Raw genomic sequence first — 16,442 nt, forward strand, 5'->3', positions numbered from 1 at the left:
CCTTATTTAAGGTCACTCAGCTTACAGCCCACGTGGCACATAAACGGACCTGTTCCTACACCCACACTCCCACTTCATGGCTATCCAAGTGCTCCTTATTTCAAGCTTGTCATTAGGAACAGGATAGGGACCCTGACATGCTTTGAGGAGGAGGCAGACAAACGAGGATAGGTCTAAAGCAGGGTATGGAGGCTATGGGAGTGATTCACCCCAAGAGTGGACATGGAAGACAGGAGTGCACAGGGAATGAGGTCCCAGAAGGGGTGTCACCTCAGCATTGAGAACACAGTCACAAAAGTCCAAGAAAAGGAAAATGGAGATAGAATTATACTTGGGATCTAATACACACACACACACACACACACACACACACACACACATACACACACACATACACACACACACACACACACATACACACACACATACACACACAGGCACACACACACACACACATACACATACACACACACATACACACATACACACATACACACACACACACACACATACACACACACACACACACACACACACACACACACACACACACACACACACCAGAGCAGGTGAGATGGCGCAGTAGGTTTAGGTGCTTGCTGAGTTTGACTTGACTTGAGTTTGATCCTAGAAACCCATTTGGTAGAAGGAAAGGCCTGACCCCTGCATGTTGTCCTCTGACTCCTACACTCGCACTCGTGTGCACACATGTGTATGCACATAAAACAGATACACACCAAAACATTTTAAGTTGAAAACATCTCCCTAGTCAGGGAGCATGGAAGACAGAGGGGAGTGCCTAGGCCGGTGGGACGGGCAGGATTGCCAGGGCCCAGGGCTTGCTCCTTGCCCTGAAGGCACAGGGTTCTTTATGTTCAGAAAGTGATCGAGAGTGCATCTGGGGTGCAGGAGACCAATGGGGAGACAGGAAAGAGTTGGAAGACAGTGAGTACCCAGGCGGCTTCCAGGAAGAGGGAAGGACCGGTCATCAGAAGCTGTTACTGAACAAGTGAGGACCTCAGGGGCACAGGGCAGAACAGAGGCCAGTGGGTGCAGGCAAGCTTAATGTCACAGGCTGTCCTTTCAGAGTCACCATGGAAAGTGGGAGTAGGGGTGGACGCTATGACGGTGAGGAAAGAGGAGCTCCTCGTGGCCCATCTGAGTTCCACACTCTGCTTTTCATTCCCCACTCTGTGCCAAATAGAAAGCCAGGCTGGTGATCTAGCTCAGTAAAGTGCCTTCCTGGCATGTGTGAGGGTTCGAGTCCCGGCAACTACATAAGCTGGGCATAGCGGCACAGACCCATGATGGCCGCATTTGAGGGGTTAAGGGTGGAGGACCAGGAGTTCAAGATCATCCTTAACCACTCACTAAACCCAAGGCCAGACTGGGCTGCTTGAGACCTTGTCGAGAAAAGGAGATGGAGGGGCCAGCTGGAGACTTGAGTATCAGAGTCCAGTGACACGCAGGGGACTACAGGCGCAGTCCTTTCCCCTCTTGGCTTTGGCAGTTTCATCTAAACATCCATGTGGGACAGTGCTTACTCAAGTGACACAGCTGAAACAATGCATGGTTCACACTTGTGAGAATATTCCCAAACGTGTGGACTTGAGGAAGCCACAATGCTAAGGCCCATGGCACTGAGCCTGTCCGACTCCATACCCGATTGTCATACGCATGACTGTCCCTTGTCCACCTGGGGGCAGCAGAGGACTTGCAGAAAGCAAAGACAAGGAGGGGCTCAGAGGCCTGCAGGGAAGGCCTGTGGAAAAAAACCAAGGTTAGATAGAGCCTTCCTTTCTTCCTTCTAACCAGCTTTAACTGCCCTGTGAGCCTCCTCCTTGGCCTGCCAGTCCTCAGGTCTGGTAAAGGGCTGCAGGTTGAGATAGGCTCTTAAACAAAACTGAAGTCCCTGGGGCATTCTGCTGGGAAGCAGGAACTGGGAACCCAGGCTGTCAGACACCCAGGAGACCTGAGTGTCCTGCAGGTGTCTCTCTTAAATCTCTATTCAGGACCTTACTATGCTGGTAGCCATGTTTTACAGAGAGGGAAACTGCGGTTGAAAGATCAGGTGTTGGAGGCCACCTGCAAGTAACTATTACCAACCCAGCTCTGACTCCCCAGGCACCAAGGCTCTCTGCTGACCTCCCAAACCCTGGGCCCTGGAAACCAGCAAGACCTCTTAGCCACGCTGTCCAGGAATGCTAGTGACCCTTGCTATCTGTCGCTCTCTGCTATGGCTCTGCATTCTGTTCTGATTGGAGTGGGGTGATGGTGACTCAGAGTTCAAAGATGCATATAAAGATGGATGACAAAGCCCACCACGGGTCTCGTTCTGTGGAGAGAGCTGGGCTTCGTGGATGGGACCTGAGATGGGTCAGTTGGGATTGCAGGAAGCTGGTGGCTTAATCTGAAGAAACGGCTTAGAGTGTGTGACGCTGTGGGGCTGGGAGGGTGGCTAGTATAGCACTTGCTACGCAGACATGAGGACTTGAGTTCTATCCTCAGAACCCACAGAGGTGTGTGTGTGTGTGTGTGTGTGTGTGTGTCTGTGTGTCTGTGTGTCTGTGTGTGTGTGTGTGTGTTCGTTCATGCGCTTACTTACAATGCCAGTACTGAGAGGTGAACACAGGCATATTCCAAGAGCTCACTGCCAGTTGTGAGGCAGGTGAAAGACCCTGCCTCAGAACCAAGGCAGATGGCACTTGGGAGTTCTTCTTGAGGCTGACTTCTGGTCTCCCCAAGCACATGAGAGTGCGCGTACACACACACACACACACACACACACACACACACACACACACACACACACCCAGAGAGAGAGAGAGAGAGAGAGAGAGAGAGAGAGAGAGAGAGAGAGAGAGAGAATATGGGACACTGTGGAATCAGAGATCCAGCTGTCCTGGAGACAGAGCTTGTCACACCGGCATCTAGCAACAGGAAGAGAGCCCCAGAAGGAACTTGTGAAGTGTTCGAGGGTACTCAGGAAGAACATATTGTCACTGTCTTGCACTTTGCAGGCTGAGCTTGTCTTTCCGTAGAGGGAACACTTAGGGCCCTCTCCATTCAGGCTGACCATGTGAATGCACCCTAACACATGTGAAAGGGGGGAAGTTGTTCCTTCCAGCAACCATGAGGCAAGTGGGGCTCCTTAGAAAGTGCCACTGGACTTTCCTCAAGAAAGAAGTAAAGATTCTCCAGCTTCTATCTTGGAAGGCAGTGGAAACTTTGTCCTGGCTCTTCTCAGACTGGCTCCTGTTGTCCCTGGGTTATCAGTGTCCAGGGCATCCCACAAAGGAAGGAAGAAGCCAACAGAGATAACATCACCATCTGTAATAGCAGGAGGCCAGATGCTAGCCCAGTTCTCTCTAGGCAGCTGCAGGAATGACAGGTCCATCCAGGTGCATCCACGTTTAATCTTATCGTCCCCGTGGACACTTTGCTTCCTCTAGGATAAACTAACTTTATCCTCACTTCACAGAAGAAACTGAGTCTCAAAGAGGTGAATACTTCACCCATGCTCCCATATCTTGTAAGATGTACAAATGGAATCTGAGAAAGAGCAAAGCCTGCTGAGACTCCAGAGCCCGGGGACCATTGCGATCTGCCTCCTCAGAGCCCTATCCATAGGGTAGTAGTTACACCACTGCCTTCCACTCTAGATCTGGGAATTCCAGCTGGGGCTATACAGCCCTGCCTCACTGAGAAGCCTGGAGGGTTTCTTCTGAAAAAATAACATCTTATTTCTTTATTTTGTGTGCATGTCTGTACACATCTGTGAGTATACACATGCCATGCATGTATGTGGATATCAAGAAACAACATTCAGAAACTGGTTCTCTCTTTTACATATGCGTCCCAAGGATTTAAGGGCGAGAGATGTCATTATCTGCTGAGTCATCTTGACAATGACTCAGTCTGAAGAAGTCCCTGGCTGGGCAGTGGTGGTGCACGCCTTTAATCCCAGCATTTGGGAGGCAGAGGCAAGCAGATTTCTGAGTTCGAGGCCAGCCTGGTCTACAGAGTGAGTTCTAGGACAGCCAGAGCTAAACAGAGAAACCCTGTCTCAAAAAAACAAAACAAAACAAAAAAGTCCCTGGGTGCTTCCTCTTTGAGACATGGTTGGGCTCTCTCAGCTCATGCTAACTGTGCTCAGGGATACCTCACTCTGGGGTCCAGCCCTTGCTCTGGGGTTCTGCCCTCCTTCTGGGGTCCAACCCTCCCTCTGAGGTCTAGCCCTCGCTCTGGGGTCCAGCCCTCCCTCTGAGGTCCAGCCTTCCCTCTGAGGTCCCAGTGGACAGCTCTCACAGTGGCCTTTGAGGACATTTTTCTCAGGAGCCATTCCCAACACATATATATCCTTCCTCTCTTCCTTCAACGTGAGAGCTGCAACCACATTGTTTCTTGTGGCTGTTGAGGAATAAAGGCCTTCGAGCCATGCTTGGCACACAAAGGTATAAGTTGTCACTAATTCTCCTGATTGTCAGTTGGCTCCTCGTTTCCCCTTCACGCGGCTGGGTGATCCATGAGAGTAGGGCACTGGCTCAGCTTCAGGCCAGTATTACTTGTGTCTGCTAAGTGGAGGGCCTGTCTCTAAGTGAGGGCTCGAAATTACAAAGAGTGAGAGTTCAGGACCACAACCCAACTCAACTGTCAAAGTTCATCCTAGGACCAACACCAGTGGCAGCCAGGGTCCTGCATGGTTCATGTAGTATGTCTCTTGACCCTGGTCTCCTACCATGACACTCGCCTGCCCAAAGTTTTGGTCACCACTGCTCTCAATTTCCAGCAAGGACACACACCAACTTGACTACTCTGCCCACCATGTTTGTCTGGAAAACTAAGGCAGATGAGTCCTGGGCACCCAAGGATAAGGTTGAAATGGAACTGTCCTTTACAAAGAGACAAACGATCTCTTAAGGGCTGAAACTCCAAGAGCTCTGAAATTGAATATGGATTTGGGCAGTTGTATCTGTCACTAGATCAGGGGAGACACACTTAGAGAGAAAACAGAGTCCGTTGGTGATTGGTGGTTAAAGCAGCAAGTTCCCAACACTAGGGTCAATACTCCCTTGACTTCAAAGTTTCACTGTCATTTGTAGGGTGGTGTGATTTGAACGCAGGTCTTCATACACATGAGGCAAGTGCTCATCTGCTGAGTCATACACCTGGCTTTCTCACAGTCTTTTTCCCCCCTCGAGATAGACTTTCCCTGTGTAGCCCTGATTGTCCTAGAACAAGCTTTGTAGACCAGACTGGCCTCAAAATCAAGAGATCCACCTGCCTCTGCCTCCTGAGTACTGAGATTAAAGGCGTGAGCCACCACTGCCTGGCTGACAGTCTTTTATTTTTGTTGATGTTAAATTGTTTACTTGTGTACCCATGTGTGTGTGTAGGTGCACATATGCACTTCTCATTTCAATGGTGTCCTCAGGAGTGACTTCCTGAAACTTGTGCCACCCTACAGCTATCTATGGCTTCTGCCACACACCCAGCTGCGCCCTGGCTAAAGATGAGGCTCCCAAGGATCTGGAAGACTCAACTGGAAATTGTTTTAGTGGTCCATGTCTCTCTTGATGAGTCATCATTCTAGAAACTCATAGATGGCCATCAGAGCTCTATCTAGTGGCTCCTCCCCATTGGATCTGTTCCAACTTGAGTACATTTTAAAAGTCCATAGGGATGAAAAGAATTGGAATTCTGGGAAATGCCAAGAATCTCCTTCAATTCCAATGTTCTGAGATACTGGCAGCCTTCTTTTGACAGCTTTTTAAACACTTGGGGGGAGTTTTGTCCCCAAATTCCAGCAATCTGTGTTAGACAGTGGCTTTTAGGATTCCAAAAGAGCCACTTGGGTCTATAGTTCTCACTAAGGGCCACAGGGATATGAAGTCTCACCTGGGACTATAATCCTGTGGACTCACTCAGAGCTTGGGGGAAAGCAGCCATCTTGGAAGGGATGCAGAGGGCATGTGAATATAGTCATGGGCATCCAGGGTCAGCAGAGGTCAGCAGAGTCCCATATGTCTCAGGGAAAAGAGGCCAGGCGTGTGTTGAGTTGAGAGCAAGAGCTGGAACTAGGAACCTGCCTGGCTGAAGAAGACCTCCCGAATGCTAATGAGGCAGCTGGGGCCGGGATCCCCCCCTGGGTGGTCCCCATCCATCCTCTCACTCCCAAGGCAAATGGGAAAGGCTCTCAGTCTCACACTGACAGGGCCTTCCCTGCCTGAGGCCAAAGACCTCCCAACAAGCAAGGCTATGCATCAGGCAGTGAGATAGGGGTTCAGGGGGGCCAAGGAGGAGCCATCCACACTGACACAGTGATGAGAAAAGGTCAGAAGAGGGGAGGGGACCTTATACTGTCAACTGGGATCCCCTCTCCCTTCAGGTTTCTGCATAAGCATCACCCCAACAAGGCCTTTCTAGAACCCTGCATTGAGAACCACACACCTGCCCAGGCAGAGCTCCTTGGCACTGTGTATGTTTTGTGAGAGCAACACACACCCCAGGTGGGTTTCCATGTTGAGTAGTTTGTGCAAATGTGAGCATGAATGCACATGAATGAATGAATATACATGTACATCTGTGCACATGCATATGAAGGCTGGAGGTCAACTTCAGGAATAATTTCTTAGGCACCACATACATACCTTCTGTTTATGAGACAGAGCCTCTCACTGGCCTGGAACTCACTGATTAGGCTAGACTGACAGACTAAAGAGCTCTGGAGAGCCTCCTGTTTCTGCCTCTTCAGCCCTGGCATTACAAGCATGTGCCACTACACCAGGATTTGTGTGTGTGTGTGTGTGTGTGTGTGTGTGTGTGTGTGTGTGTGTGTGTTCTCCGTCTCTTGGAGAGGTGTGTTACTCAAGTGAAGGTCAGAAGACACTTGAAGATAGCTCTCTTTGCACACGTAGGTCCTGGGGATTGAACTCAGGTCAACAGGCTTGGCAGTCGGTGCCCTTACTCACTGAGCCACTTCACCAGCCTCCATCCTTGACTTTTATGTGTGTGCTAGGGACTGAATGCAGGCCTTCAAATTTGCGTACCAACTGAGCCATCTCCGCAGTTGGGACTATTAATTCTATCAAACAGTCATGTGACTATAAGGTCCTTTTGACCAAAAGCTTGGTAAGAGAAGAGGGCCCTTGTGACACTCTTTCCAAATGTTGGGGGATTTCATCTCCATAAGGGTCATGAAAAGAACACTATTGTGCCCATTTTGGACAGAAGGTGACCTGGGTTCTGAGCATCTAATCTGCCCAGGACCACTTGTGGAGAAGTGACAGGAGACTGGAACCTGTATGGTTAAACCTGCTCTGCCCACCTGTACCTGGCCATCACCCTGTTGTTGGAGTCTTCTTCGACTTTAACCTTCTAGGGAAATCCTGACCTCTGCTGAATACCTGCAATGCCCACTCACAAGTCATGTGTCTCAACATCTGCTTCCTGAGGACTGCAGCCTGGGCTGACATAGTCCCTGCTTCCAAAATCTTCCCTACACAGACTCGGGGGTCATGGGGAAACTCAAAAAGGCCAAAGACATATAGCACATTCAGAGGGCCTCAATTCACCCTGGTTTTATCCTTTTCTGTCCTTGTTCCCTGAAGGGAATATGCTTTGAAGACACCTGGAGCTTCCTTTTAGAACGCTGGATGGATGAGAGAGCCCTAAGACTTTGATCTTGATCTTGTGCCAGGAAGTATAATGGGAAGCCAGTCCTGGTACCCAGAGTGGGGGTCACCCCACTCAGATATGGGAGGTCCCCAGGCCAGGATCCCTCCAACAGGTTCCTAGACATTACCTAGAGCTCTTGAGCTTTGCTTGTTCCTCCCCTAAGGCTCCCTCAGGCCTGTGGCTGTGGGATGCCTGCTTGTAGCCCTGGCCACCAGAGCTCAGATCCCAAAGGATGCCCAACTGAATGCCAGACATACATAGAGCAAGCCAAGAATCTCTTCTAGTATGCTGCCTCTACCACCCATTGGGCCAGCATGACCACATCTCAAGCCTAAGATGGGGACTTCCCACCAGCCATCCATGGCTCATCTATACCTTTGATACAACGCAAACTCTGGAAGCAGCTAGAGCACCTTGAGGTCTTTTGGTTTTTGCCTCTTTCACCTCAATGATCACCCCTCATGGAAGTGATAGCCACCTAGATGACCACCCAGAACACACGGCTTACTAAGTTAGAGCTGATGCCTCTCTTTATTCAGATTTCCCCCACCCGCTGCCAGCATATTGTGAACCGAGACTCAGGTTCAAGGTCTAGGGTCAGGGTCCCTGTACCTCCTTAAGGTGCCCCCAGCTCTGCCCAGCAGCTAATTTCTTTGCAATTCACAGACAGAGAGATGGAGGCCCCATGGGTACAGCCAGTCTGGTAATCTTTAACAAGAAGAGAGGCCTTGGCCAGGGCTCTGTGTGTCCTCGCTAGGCTGTGGTTGTCTCTGGCTGAGGTGCAGGGAGCTGTTGATCTGCTGTGTGAGGGTTTCCAGCCTCGGGGTCAGGTTTGGAATCCCAGATCCTCCTAAGGAGCAATGAGACTCAAAGCTTGTACCCCAAACCTGACTGGCTGACTGAGGCCCAGGATCTCCTGTGAAAACTTCAAGTACCCTTTCCCCAAGTTTCCAGGATCCAGTAGAGGTCAGGACCAAAGGAAAGGACACTGCCGTGAGACTCAAAGTCTGGGAACTAGAAAGGCCTTAGAAATCACCTCCTGCCCTTCAAGATGAGAACCCCACGGCACACACACCCCAATTTTCACCTCTTAGCCCATATGGCATGTTCGAGGGCCCTGCAGACAGGGGTGGTGCGGAGGGTACCACTTCTTCTCCCATCAGCATCTCTGCCAGGACTCGTGTCTGGGTCCAGTCACTCTGGCTCCTAGCCGGGTGTGGAGGAAGAATGAGCCTACTGGCTCTACGCCTCCCACTCCCACCTCTATACCCCAGGATTGGCCCACCTCTCTCGTGGGGGCTTGGCAGAGCCTGGGCTTGGTGGAGGTGCCCAGGGTGGGGGCCACACAGACTGAGATATGTGACCTGGGGCCTCGGGCTCCAGCACCTGCTGAAAAGATCAAAGTTCATGCCAGGTGGCCTCAGCCTTTCATGTCTGGGTACCACTTCCTCCATGCTGAGTCTAGCCATGCCTGTTGCACAAGATGCCAAGGACAGAGCTGGGTGTCTCATTTCCTCCATGGACTACAGGTGGTTCTTGGAATGTCTCCCCCAGGGAGTGGGAGTTCCTTGAAGGCGGGGGTCAAAACAGAGTGGGGCCCAAAGCTTAGGCCGACTTAGGGAAGCTTCCAGAAGGAATGAGTGAACGGATGAGGAAACGAATGCAGAAGTGAATGGACATGTGTGAACGCAGACATTCCATGCTCTGAGCAGAGAGAGTGACCCAGCATCTGCCTCCACTCCTGCACCCCCATCCAGAGCCCTGGGATGGCCAGGACTGCTGAGCTGATCGGTGTCTTCAGTACCTTCCTACCTGTGGCATGTGGCACTCTCTCCGTGGGCAGGTCCAGTGGGCCAAGGGCACTCGGCACAGAGGACAGAAGTGGTGGCAGTAACAGAGGGGTGGCAGTGCCTGCAAGAGGTATATCATCGGCTCTGTGACACTCCAGCTTGTCCCCCACAACCCAGGGTGAGAAGTGAGACTCACATGGCAGGAGGCAGCTGGAACCATCCTGCAGGGACACACAGGGGTAGAGCCCTGCTGGGGAAGGGGACAAGCCGAAAGGAGGCGCCTGGGAAGAAGAGCAGGGTCTAAGTCTTCAGTCGACAACCTGGACACCTCTCTATAAACTCATCCTCTTATCAGCAAGGCAGCCAAGCCAAGACCCCATCTCCCAGAAGAGGGGCTCAGCAGGTAGTGGTCAATTGACTAGCCCAGGGTGACACAGGCAGCCAGGAGGTGGCACAGCCAGAAGCTGAAGCCAATGATCAGACGTAGAAGCATGACTCTCATTTGTTCAGCCAAGTCCCCTCTGCCAGCTTCCACGTCCCAGGCCTTCCTTATGGCTACACTCACCTCTCCAGATCATGGACCTGTTGGGCCAGGACACGCTGCTCTGCCCGGGCCAGGTCCCGGCTACTCCTCAGCTGTCTCATTTCCTTCCTAGTAGAGAGTAGGTTTCGGGTGATAAGAGGTAGGGCCAACACCATGAGGAAGGTGGGAGCCAAGGGCAGCAGAGAACCAGCATGGGTAGGTCATATCTTAGCCAAAGTAAATGAGCAGGAAGGAGTAGGGAGAGAGTCCTGTGCTGGCCCAACCTTGCTTCACCTGAGCCTCTCGTTCTCCAGCATAAACTCCTGCAGCATCCCATAGAGGTTTCTCTGGGCCCAGGCCATCCGGGCTCCATGGGCCCCTGGTGCTGTGGAGAAGCAGGGCATTGTTGGACTTGAAACCACCCAGACTCTGTCCCCACCCCTTCCAGGCCCTCAGGAAGCTCATACCCGTGGTGTGCATCTGATCCAGCTGGAACCGCAGGTGACGATTCTCCTCTTGGAGCCTTAGCAACTCGTTCTCTACTTGCTGGGGTGGCTTTACTCCAGGGGACTACCAAAAAAGAAGCCCAGGGCTACTCTTTATGATTGTGTAGGCTGTGCCCAGCACAATGGCTTTCTGGTGTGAGGATTTGTGGAGTGGAAACTTTAGCCTCTGCTTCACCTGCCAGCCTTACACGCTGGCCTGGGTCATACCTCGTCTTTACTGCATCATCCTGAAGGGATTCAGTCAGAACTGGACTTGACTCCAAGCCCAAACTCAGTTCTGCCACAGTCTTGACTTACATTGCGATCTCTACATTGACCACATATCAGACCCCATATTAGACCTGACCAGCTGAGATCCTGAGTACATCTTGATGGCAGCCCATGCAGTCTCCAGCCCTAAGCCTGCCCAGACTCTGTGACATAGACCCTTGGCTATGACTCTGATATCAACCATGACATCATCCCCAGAATTCCAACCCAAATCCCAATGCTGATCCAATCCTAGATTCCAACCAGGATGGTAACTGGCCCTGGGGGTGTGTTACCTCCTCACCTTGGGACCCTGTGGCCGGGTGGTGATCCGCTGAGCTCGGCTTGCATATCGCAGAGTGCTGAGAGTCTCAGGAAGGCACTGCGCTGAAGGGGACACGCAGGCAACCTAGAGAGGCCTGCCCCTGAGTGCTTATATGGAAAATACCTTTCCTTAGGGCTCAGACCCTCTGCCACCTCCCCCATCCCTCGGATACCATGAGTGTGACCCCACGGCCCCCAAGTGAGTCTGCCAGCAACTTGGTGAGCTTGCTGTCCCGGAAGGGAATGTGGTTCTGCTTCCTCTGTGGGTCCAACAGCAGGGAGATGCAGTGGCCTGGTGCAAAGAGAAAAGCCCAAAGAGACTGCCCTGTGTGAGCCAAGCTGCCTAGCTGGGCTGCTGCAAGAGCAGGAAGCCCTTCCAGGCTAGGAAACCCTAGCCCCATCCCATCGCTTTCACATTGGTGTCTAGCAGCAGACCGGCATCTCTGAAGGCACAGATGTGCTGTCCACTCAACTCCCAATATTCGATAGAGATTTGAGAGATCTCCAATCTGACTGAAAAGGGATGTCACCAGCAGCTGTCACGCCATAGGCAAGTAGTGAAGCTAGTTCCCTAGGAACTTAGGGCCAACCATGCAGTTGGATACATAGACCCATTCTTTTCCCTGTACTGTGCCCGTTTTCTGAAAGTACAAGGGACATATGTGATGATGCTGACTTTAGGATGAACAGCCTGGTAACCATCTACCAGAGGAGGAAAGTCAGCCTCAGACTTGATGCCAGAACTCTAGCCCTCATCTGCAACCCAAGCCCTGTGGTCTCCCTAGTGTAGCAATGGATTCAGATCAGAGAAGGGACCCAAAAAGTCAGAGCAGTAAGCCCCCAGGTCTTACCCAATGCCAATAGGCTGCGGTTGATGCTATTGGCCTCAAGCATCAGCTGCCCTTGGGATCCTGTGGCTGCCACTTTCTCACTGCCTGCAAGATCCACAAAGCACAGCTTCCCTCCAACAGGGGGCTCCCCAAGGTCCACAGGAGGTACCTGCTGAGACTGGTGAACCAGGGTTTGATGGGAACTTGGGGAGGGCTGTCTGTATTAAAGTCCCAGTGTCTCAAGGTCAAAGGTTTCCTCCCCATACACCCAACAGAGCCAAGTTGTTTTATCCATGCAAAGGCAGAGAGTCTCAATGGGTATCCCTGAGCCAGCCCTTCCACAGGCTGGACACTCACAGTTGGGCGGCTGATGTGGAGTGTAAGCAGGGCATGGCTTCTGCTGGAGGCCTGGTTCAAGGTATGTGAGGAGCTCCGACGACGGCTGAGACCTGTGGAAGAAAACGTCAGGGTCTATACCATCTAGAAAGAATGGGCCATGCCAGTGAAAGGGCATTCCCCAAGGAGCAAGAATGTCAGATAGGTATCAGGACAGAAGCAGGAAGGGGTGGCTGGCTGGGGGAGTAAAGGGTACCAACTTTGGTGTAGCCAGGCGCAAGGAGTATGGGAGAAGGGAGCAAATGAACATCAGATAAGCACCTCTCCTACTGTGGAAAGACAGAGGAATGAAAACAGAGATCAACAGAGATGTGTAATGTTGGGAGCCAGATCTATAGTCCCAGTGTTCCCAGTGCCTGCCTGAGGAGGGCTCTAAGTAAATGCTCAAATGAGTAACTAAGGCTGGGACGATGACTTCTTAGACGAGCTAGGCTACGGGGTATGACCATTTCTCTTAGGCTCTGCCAAGGTGGAAGGTTAAAGCCAAGAGGAGTGGGTGAGAGGCACAAACAGGCCAAGGTAATCATTGTGTGGCCAACCTTGCCAAGGCTTTGAATCACTGCTTTGCTGGCCCTTCTCCACCTCAAGAATCCTCTTTTAAGTGCCAATTAATTTCCAGCAGCTTAGGTCCGGGGTGCCTCAGAGGGAGTTGAGGAATCCTTGCCTCCAAAGTTCCCATGAGGCAGCCTACCCATCTGCAGGAGCTCCATCAAAGCCTCCAGACTGCCAAACTCCACCACCCGAAGCTGTTCCACATAGAAGCCTCGTGCCTTGGTCCATCTAACAGGCAGAGGCCGTGGAGACCCCAGACTCAGCAAGTCCCAAACCTGGAAGGGAAAGGAGAAGAAACAGGCCCATACCCTTTTGACAATGGTCCGGCTTTCCCTTCTGCTTCTTAGCATCCTTGGTCCTTGGAACATAAGACCAGGTGGTCTGCCATTCTCTTACCTGCTCATTGTAGATCTCCAGGTAGGAAGCTCGGAGGGTGACCGGGGAATCCAGGTGCTGCACGCGATCTAATAGCCAGGTGAAGGTCCTCTGCATGATGCCAGCCAGGCTTGGGGGGACGGGCACCCCTTCCCCCTGGGGGCAAAGACAGTTGCGGCTGCAGCAGGAGCTTCAGCGGCAGCTTCTTTGCGGAGCACTAAATGCTCCAGAAGCCATGCCACAGGCCCCATTGAAATCTCATTGAAATCTCACAGTTCGTAGTCCATCCACGCCACCCTACAGACGAACTAACTAAAAGCAAGTAAGAGAAGCTGCCCAAATTAGAACACAAAGGCTCCAAACTCTGCAAGTCCTTGTCTTTGTTCCTCAGATACCAGGTCTGTGAAACAATGGGGTGGGACAGCATTATCCACGCCCCTTCCAGCCCGGAGTCCCATCCACAACCCGGCTTCACCAGGCTGCCCACCTGCGGAGGAGGTCCAGTCAGAGTGTAGGTCTTCCCAGAACCAGTCTGGCCAAACGTGAAGACCGTGCAGGAGAAACTGTAGGCAGCAAGGACGTGGCTGAGCCTGAGAAGCGGGCTCCAGGCGGTGTGAGAACCCAAGCCCTGCGCAGCCCAAGCATCACTCACCCGCGCAGCGCCAGCTCACCCAGGCGCTTCACACCGCAAGCTCTGAACACGTCCTCCTGCGTGCGCGCCCCGTCCAGTACGGCGCCAAAGCGGAACGCCACATCGGGGCTCACCTTGAGAGAGGATGGAGTAGGGGCGAGGCACCATGTAGGGATGGTGCATTGGGAAAGGCAGGCACTCTGGATTGAGCAGAGTCACTAGGAGGGGTGGGACATTCTGCTGTGGGAATCCTGGGGAGACGGAAGCAGAGAGGGGTCCTAAAGCAAGGTTGCTCCAGTTGGACGCATGGGTCTCCTCCTCAGATTCTTTTGCGGGGTTGGAAAGGCTTCTTACCTGCAGAGTCCTGGTCCCCGAACAGTGCAATGCACTCTGCTCCCCTCGACGCAGCTCCACTGTGCTCATGGGACGCACCCTGGCACCCAAAAACAGACAAGATGGTCTATACGGATAGTGCTTTCGGTCCCTTCCTGGCCCAGGTGCCTCCTAGTGGACCCATACTTACCTGAGCACCACTTGAATGGGAGTTTCTGATCCTTCTGGCCCTTGCTCCAGGTTCCGTGCTGGGTCTCTGTGGCCACATGAGAATTACCACCCCTGCCTTTAGTCGCTGTCCTCTGGGAGAGCTTCAGGGTATCCGCAACATCAAACAAGTTGTACTTACCCATCGGGAGACCCACGTTCCTCCATGTCTTGTAGTGGACAGGATTTCTTTCCCTTTCTAATATGCCTTACCCTCACCACAGCATGACTGTTCAGACACACCTTATATCCATCTCCCTCCCCAGTCTCCCACAGCCAGTCATCCAGAAATACTGCAGCCTGCCCAGAGCTAGCAAGTTAAAGATTTACCCACCCCACCTGTGAGGTGGGAAGTTCCATGCCAGGGCATTCCAGCTAGGGGGGTTTCTAGAGTCTAAGGATCCTTTGCTTTGGACAGTTTCCTCTAGAGAGATCTAAAGGATTACCCAGACCACCTTCTTGTGTCTCAAAGACATAAATCAGGGATGGAAAGGGCTCAGCTAAGGCCACAGAGCCAGAGAAAGAACGAGGCTCTTCTGGCACATACCCTCTGTCTCCTAATAGCTCAACCTTGCCTTAGCACAGAGCCCAGGGAGTGGAGGACCACAGAAAACCTAGCTGCCTGGTTGGCCTCTGGGCTGAGCTGACATCAGCTTCCCAACATCTGGTTAAATATTGGTGCACCTGCCTCTGGCAAGCTAATGCTAATCCACAGCCAGTGTGGTGTTTAACTCCATTGGCCTGGCTCACCAAAGCAGCAACAGCAGCAGAGATGTCTGTGAGCACGCTCAGGCTGCACCACCACTTTTCCCTGCCAGTCTCCATGATGATCCCAGGCCTGATAAATCCTAAGTAAGCCTGCCTATTGCTGCAGATGAGAGGAGCAGGAATAACCCAAGGGTATGGAGTCTTTGGGGGAAGTGCAGAGACTTGAAGCTGGGGGTGTGTGGAGTGAGAGGGCAGATGAGGAACTCAAAGTGAAGCACACAGTTCAGTAAGGTAGGGAAGAGGTGCAAAGATGGGGCATGGAGAGGTGTTTGGGGCTGGTGAGGGCTCCATTTTCTGGCCTCCTCAGAGAACCAGGAAGGCACTCAGAGTCACAAACAGAGAACTGACAGGTTGCCATTCTTGAACCAGCAAGAGGAGAGGAGCAAAAGAGAACACAGAAGGTATCATGGGCAATGTCTGTCGTGGGGCAGTCTAAGTTTGGGACTTCACTCTGGGCTAGCAGTGGAGGCGACGAGAAGGTCAGACCCTGGAAAGACTCATGTAGATGAATATTAAGAGGGGTAAGTATAACTGTCAAGACCTACTGTCTTTCTCTCGCTGTCTCTCTCTGTCTCTATCTCTATTTGTCTCTCTGTCTCTCTCTGTCTCTCTGTCTCTCTGTCTCTCTCTCTTTCTCTCTCTCTCTCTCTCTCTCTCTCTCTCTCTCTCTCTCTCTCTCTCTGTGTGTGTGTGTGTGTGTGAGTGTGTGTGTGTGTGTGTGTGTGTGTGTGCGCACACACATACTATGGCACAAATGTGGAGGTCAGTGGACAATCAGGTGTCAGTCTTGCCTTCCACTAAGGACAAGGGCAGATCTAGCTCTCTTGTCAGAGTGCCTAGCATGAATGAAGCCCTAAATCTAGTCCCCAATATCACAAAAACTAGGCACACACCCAAAGCCCTAACACTTAGGAGGTAGAGGCAGGCATGAGAAATTCAAGGGCATCCTTGGCTGTGTAGCAAGTTCAAGGCCAGCCTGGAATCCATGAGAACCTGTACAATAGTTAGTCTTCGTTGGAAATGTCCAAAACACAGGCAGCTGGACACTCATGTAAGGGATTCTTTTGATTCTATTATTTGAGGTGGGAAGACACCCCCGCCACTCCAAATACAGGTACCACCTTCTGGTGGCAGCTCAGAGAAAAGGACATGAGAGAGGAAACTCTGCTTTTTGCCTGTTTGCTTGCTCTCACGCTGCAAGCACATTCATCTATCCTGTTGCTGACTCCTTTGCAGCATTCTTTTGCTTATATAAGAATCAGCTCCTTCAGGCATCCAACA

At 51.9% G+C, this 16,442-nt stretch overlaps 1 protein-coding gene across 5 annotated transcripts; it reads right to left on the reverse strand.

Moving 5' to 3' along the window:
• Positions 1-503: 503 nt before the first annotated feature.
• On the reverse strand, positions 504-14,701 carry Kif12 (kinesin family member 12). Of its 5 annotated transcripts, none has more exons than XM_017319998.2 (19): positions 14,536-14,698; positions 14,377-14,442; positions 14,208-14,286; positions 13,875-13,987; positions 13,710-13,785; positions 13,244-13,378; positions 12,987-13,122; positions 12,257-12,348; positions 11,921-12,077; positions 11,243-11,361; positions 11,050-11,154; positions 10,458-10,560; positions 10,285-10,375; positions 10,033-10,119; positions 9,664-9,748; positions 9,490-9,588; positions 8,963-9,066; positions 8,765-8,883; positions 504-1,762 (listed from the first exon to the last, which is right to left on the reverse strand). In XM_017319998.2, exons 1-19 carry the CDS (start codon positions 14,559-14,561, stop codon positions 1,626-1,628), a joined length of 1,929 nt encoding a protein of 642 aa, XP_017175487.1. In that variant the 5' UTR covers positions 14,562-14,698; the 3' UTR covers positions 504-1,625. The 5 variants fall into 5 exon arrangements, with proteins under 5 accessions (XP_017175487.1, NP_034746.1, NP_001304281.1 ...); NM_010616.3 differs by lacking the exon at positions 504-1,762 and adding an exon at positions 8,186-8,527 and having other exon boundaries at positions 8,963-9,063; positions 14,536-14,687; NM_001317352.1 differs by lacking the exon at positions 504-1,762 and adding an exon at positions 8,186-8,527 and having other exon boundaries at positions 14,536-14,687.
• Between the last annotated feature and the right edge of the window lie 1,741 nt (positions 14,702-16,442).

Source organism: Mus musculus, chromosome 4 (genome assembly GCF_000001635.26).
Source record: "Mus musculus strain C57BL/6J chromosome 4, GRCm38.p6 C57BL/6J".
In the NCBI taxonomy this organism is placed as follows: Eukaryota; Metazoa; Chordata; class Mammalia; order Rodentia; family Muridae; genus Mus; species Mus musculus.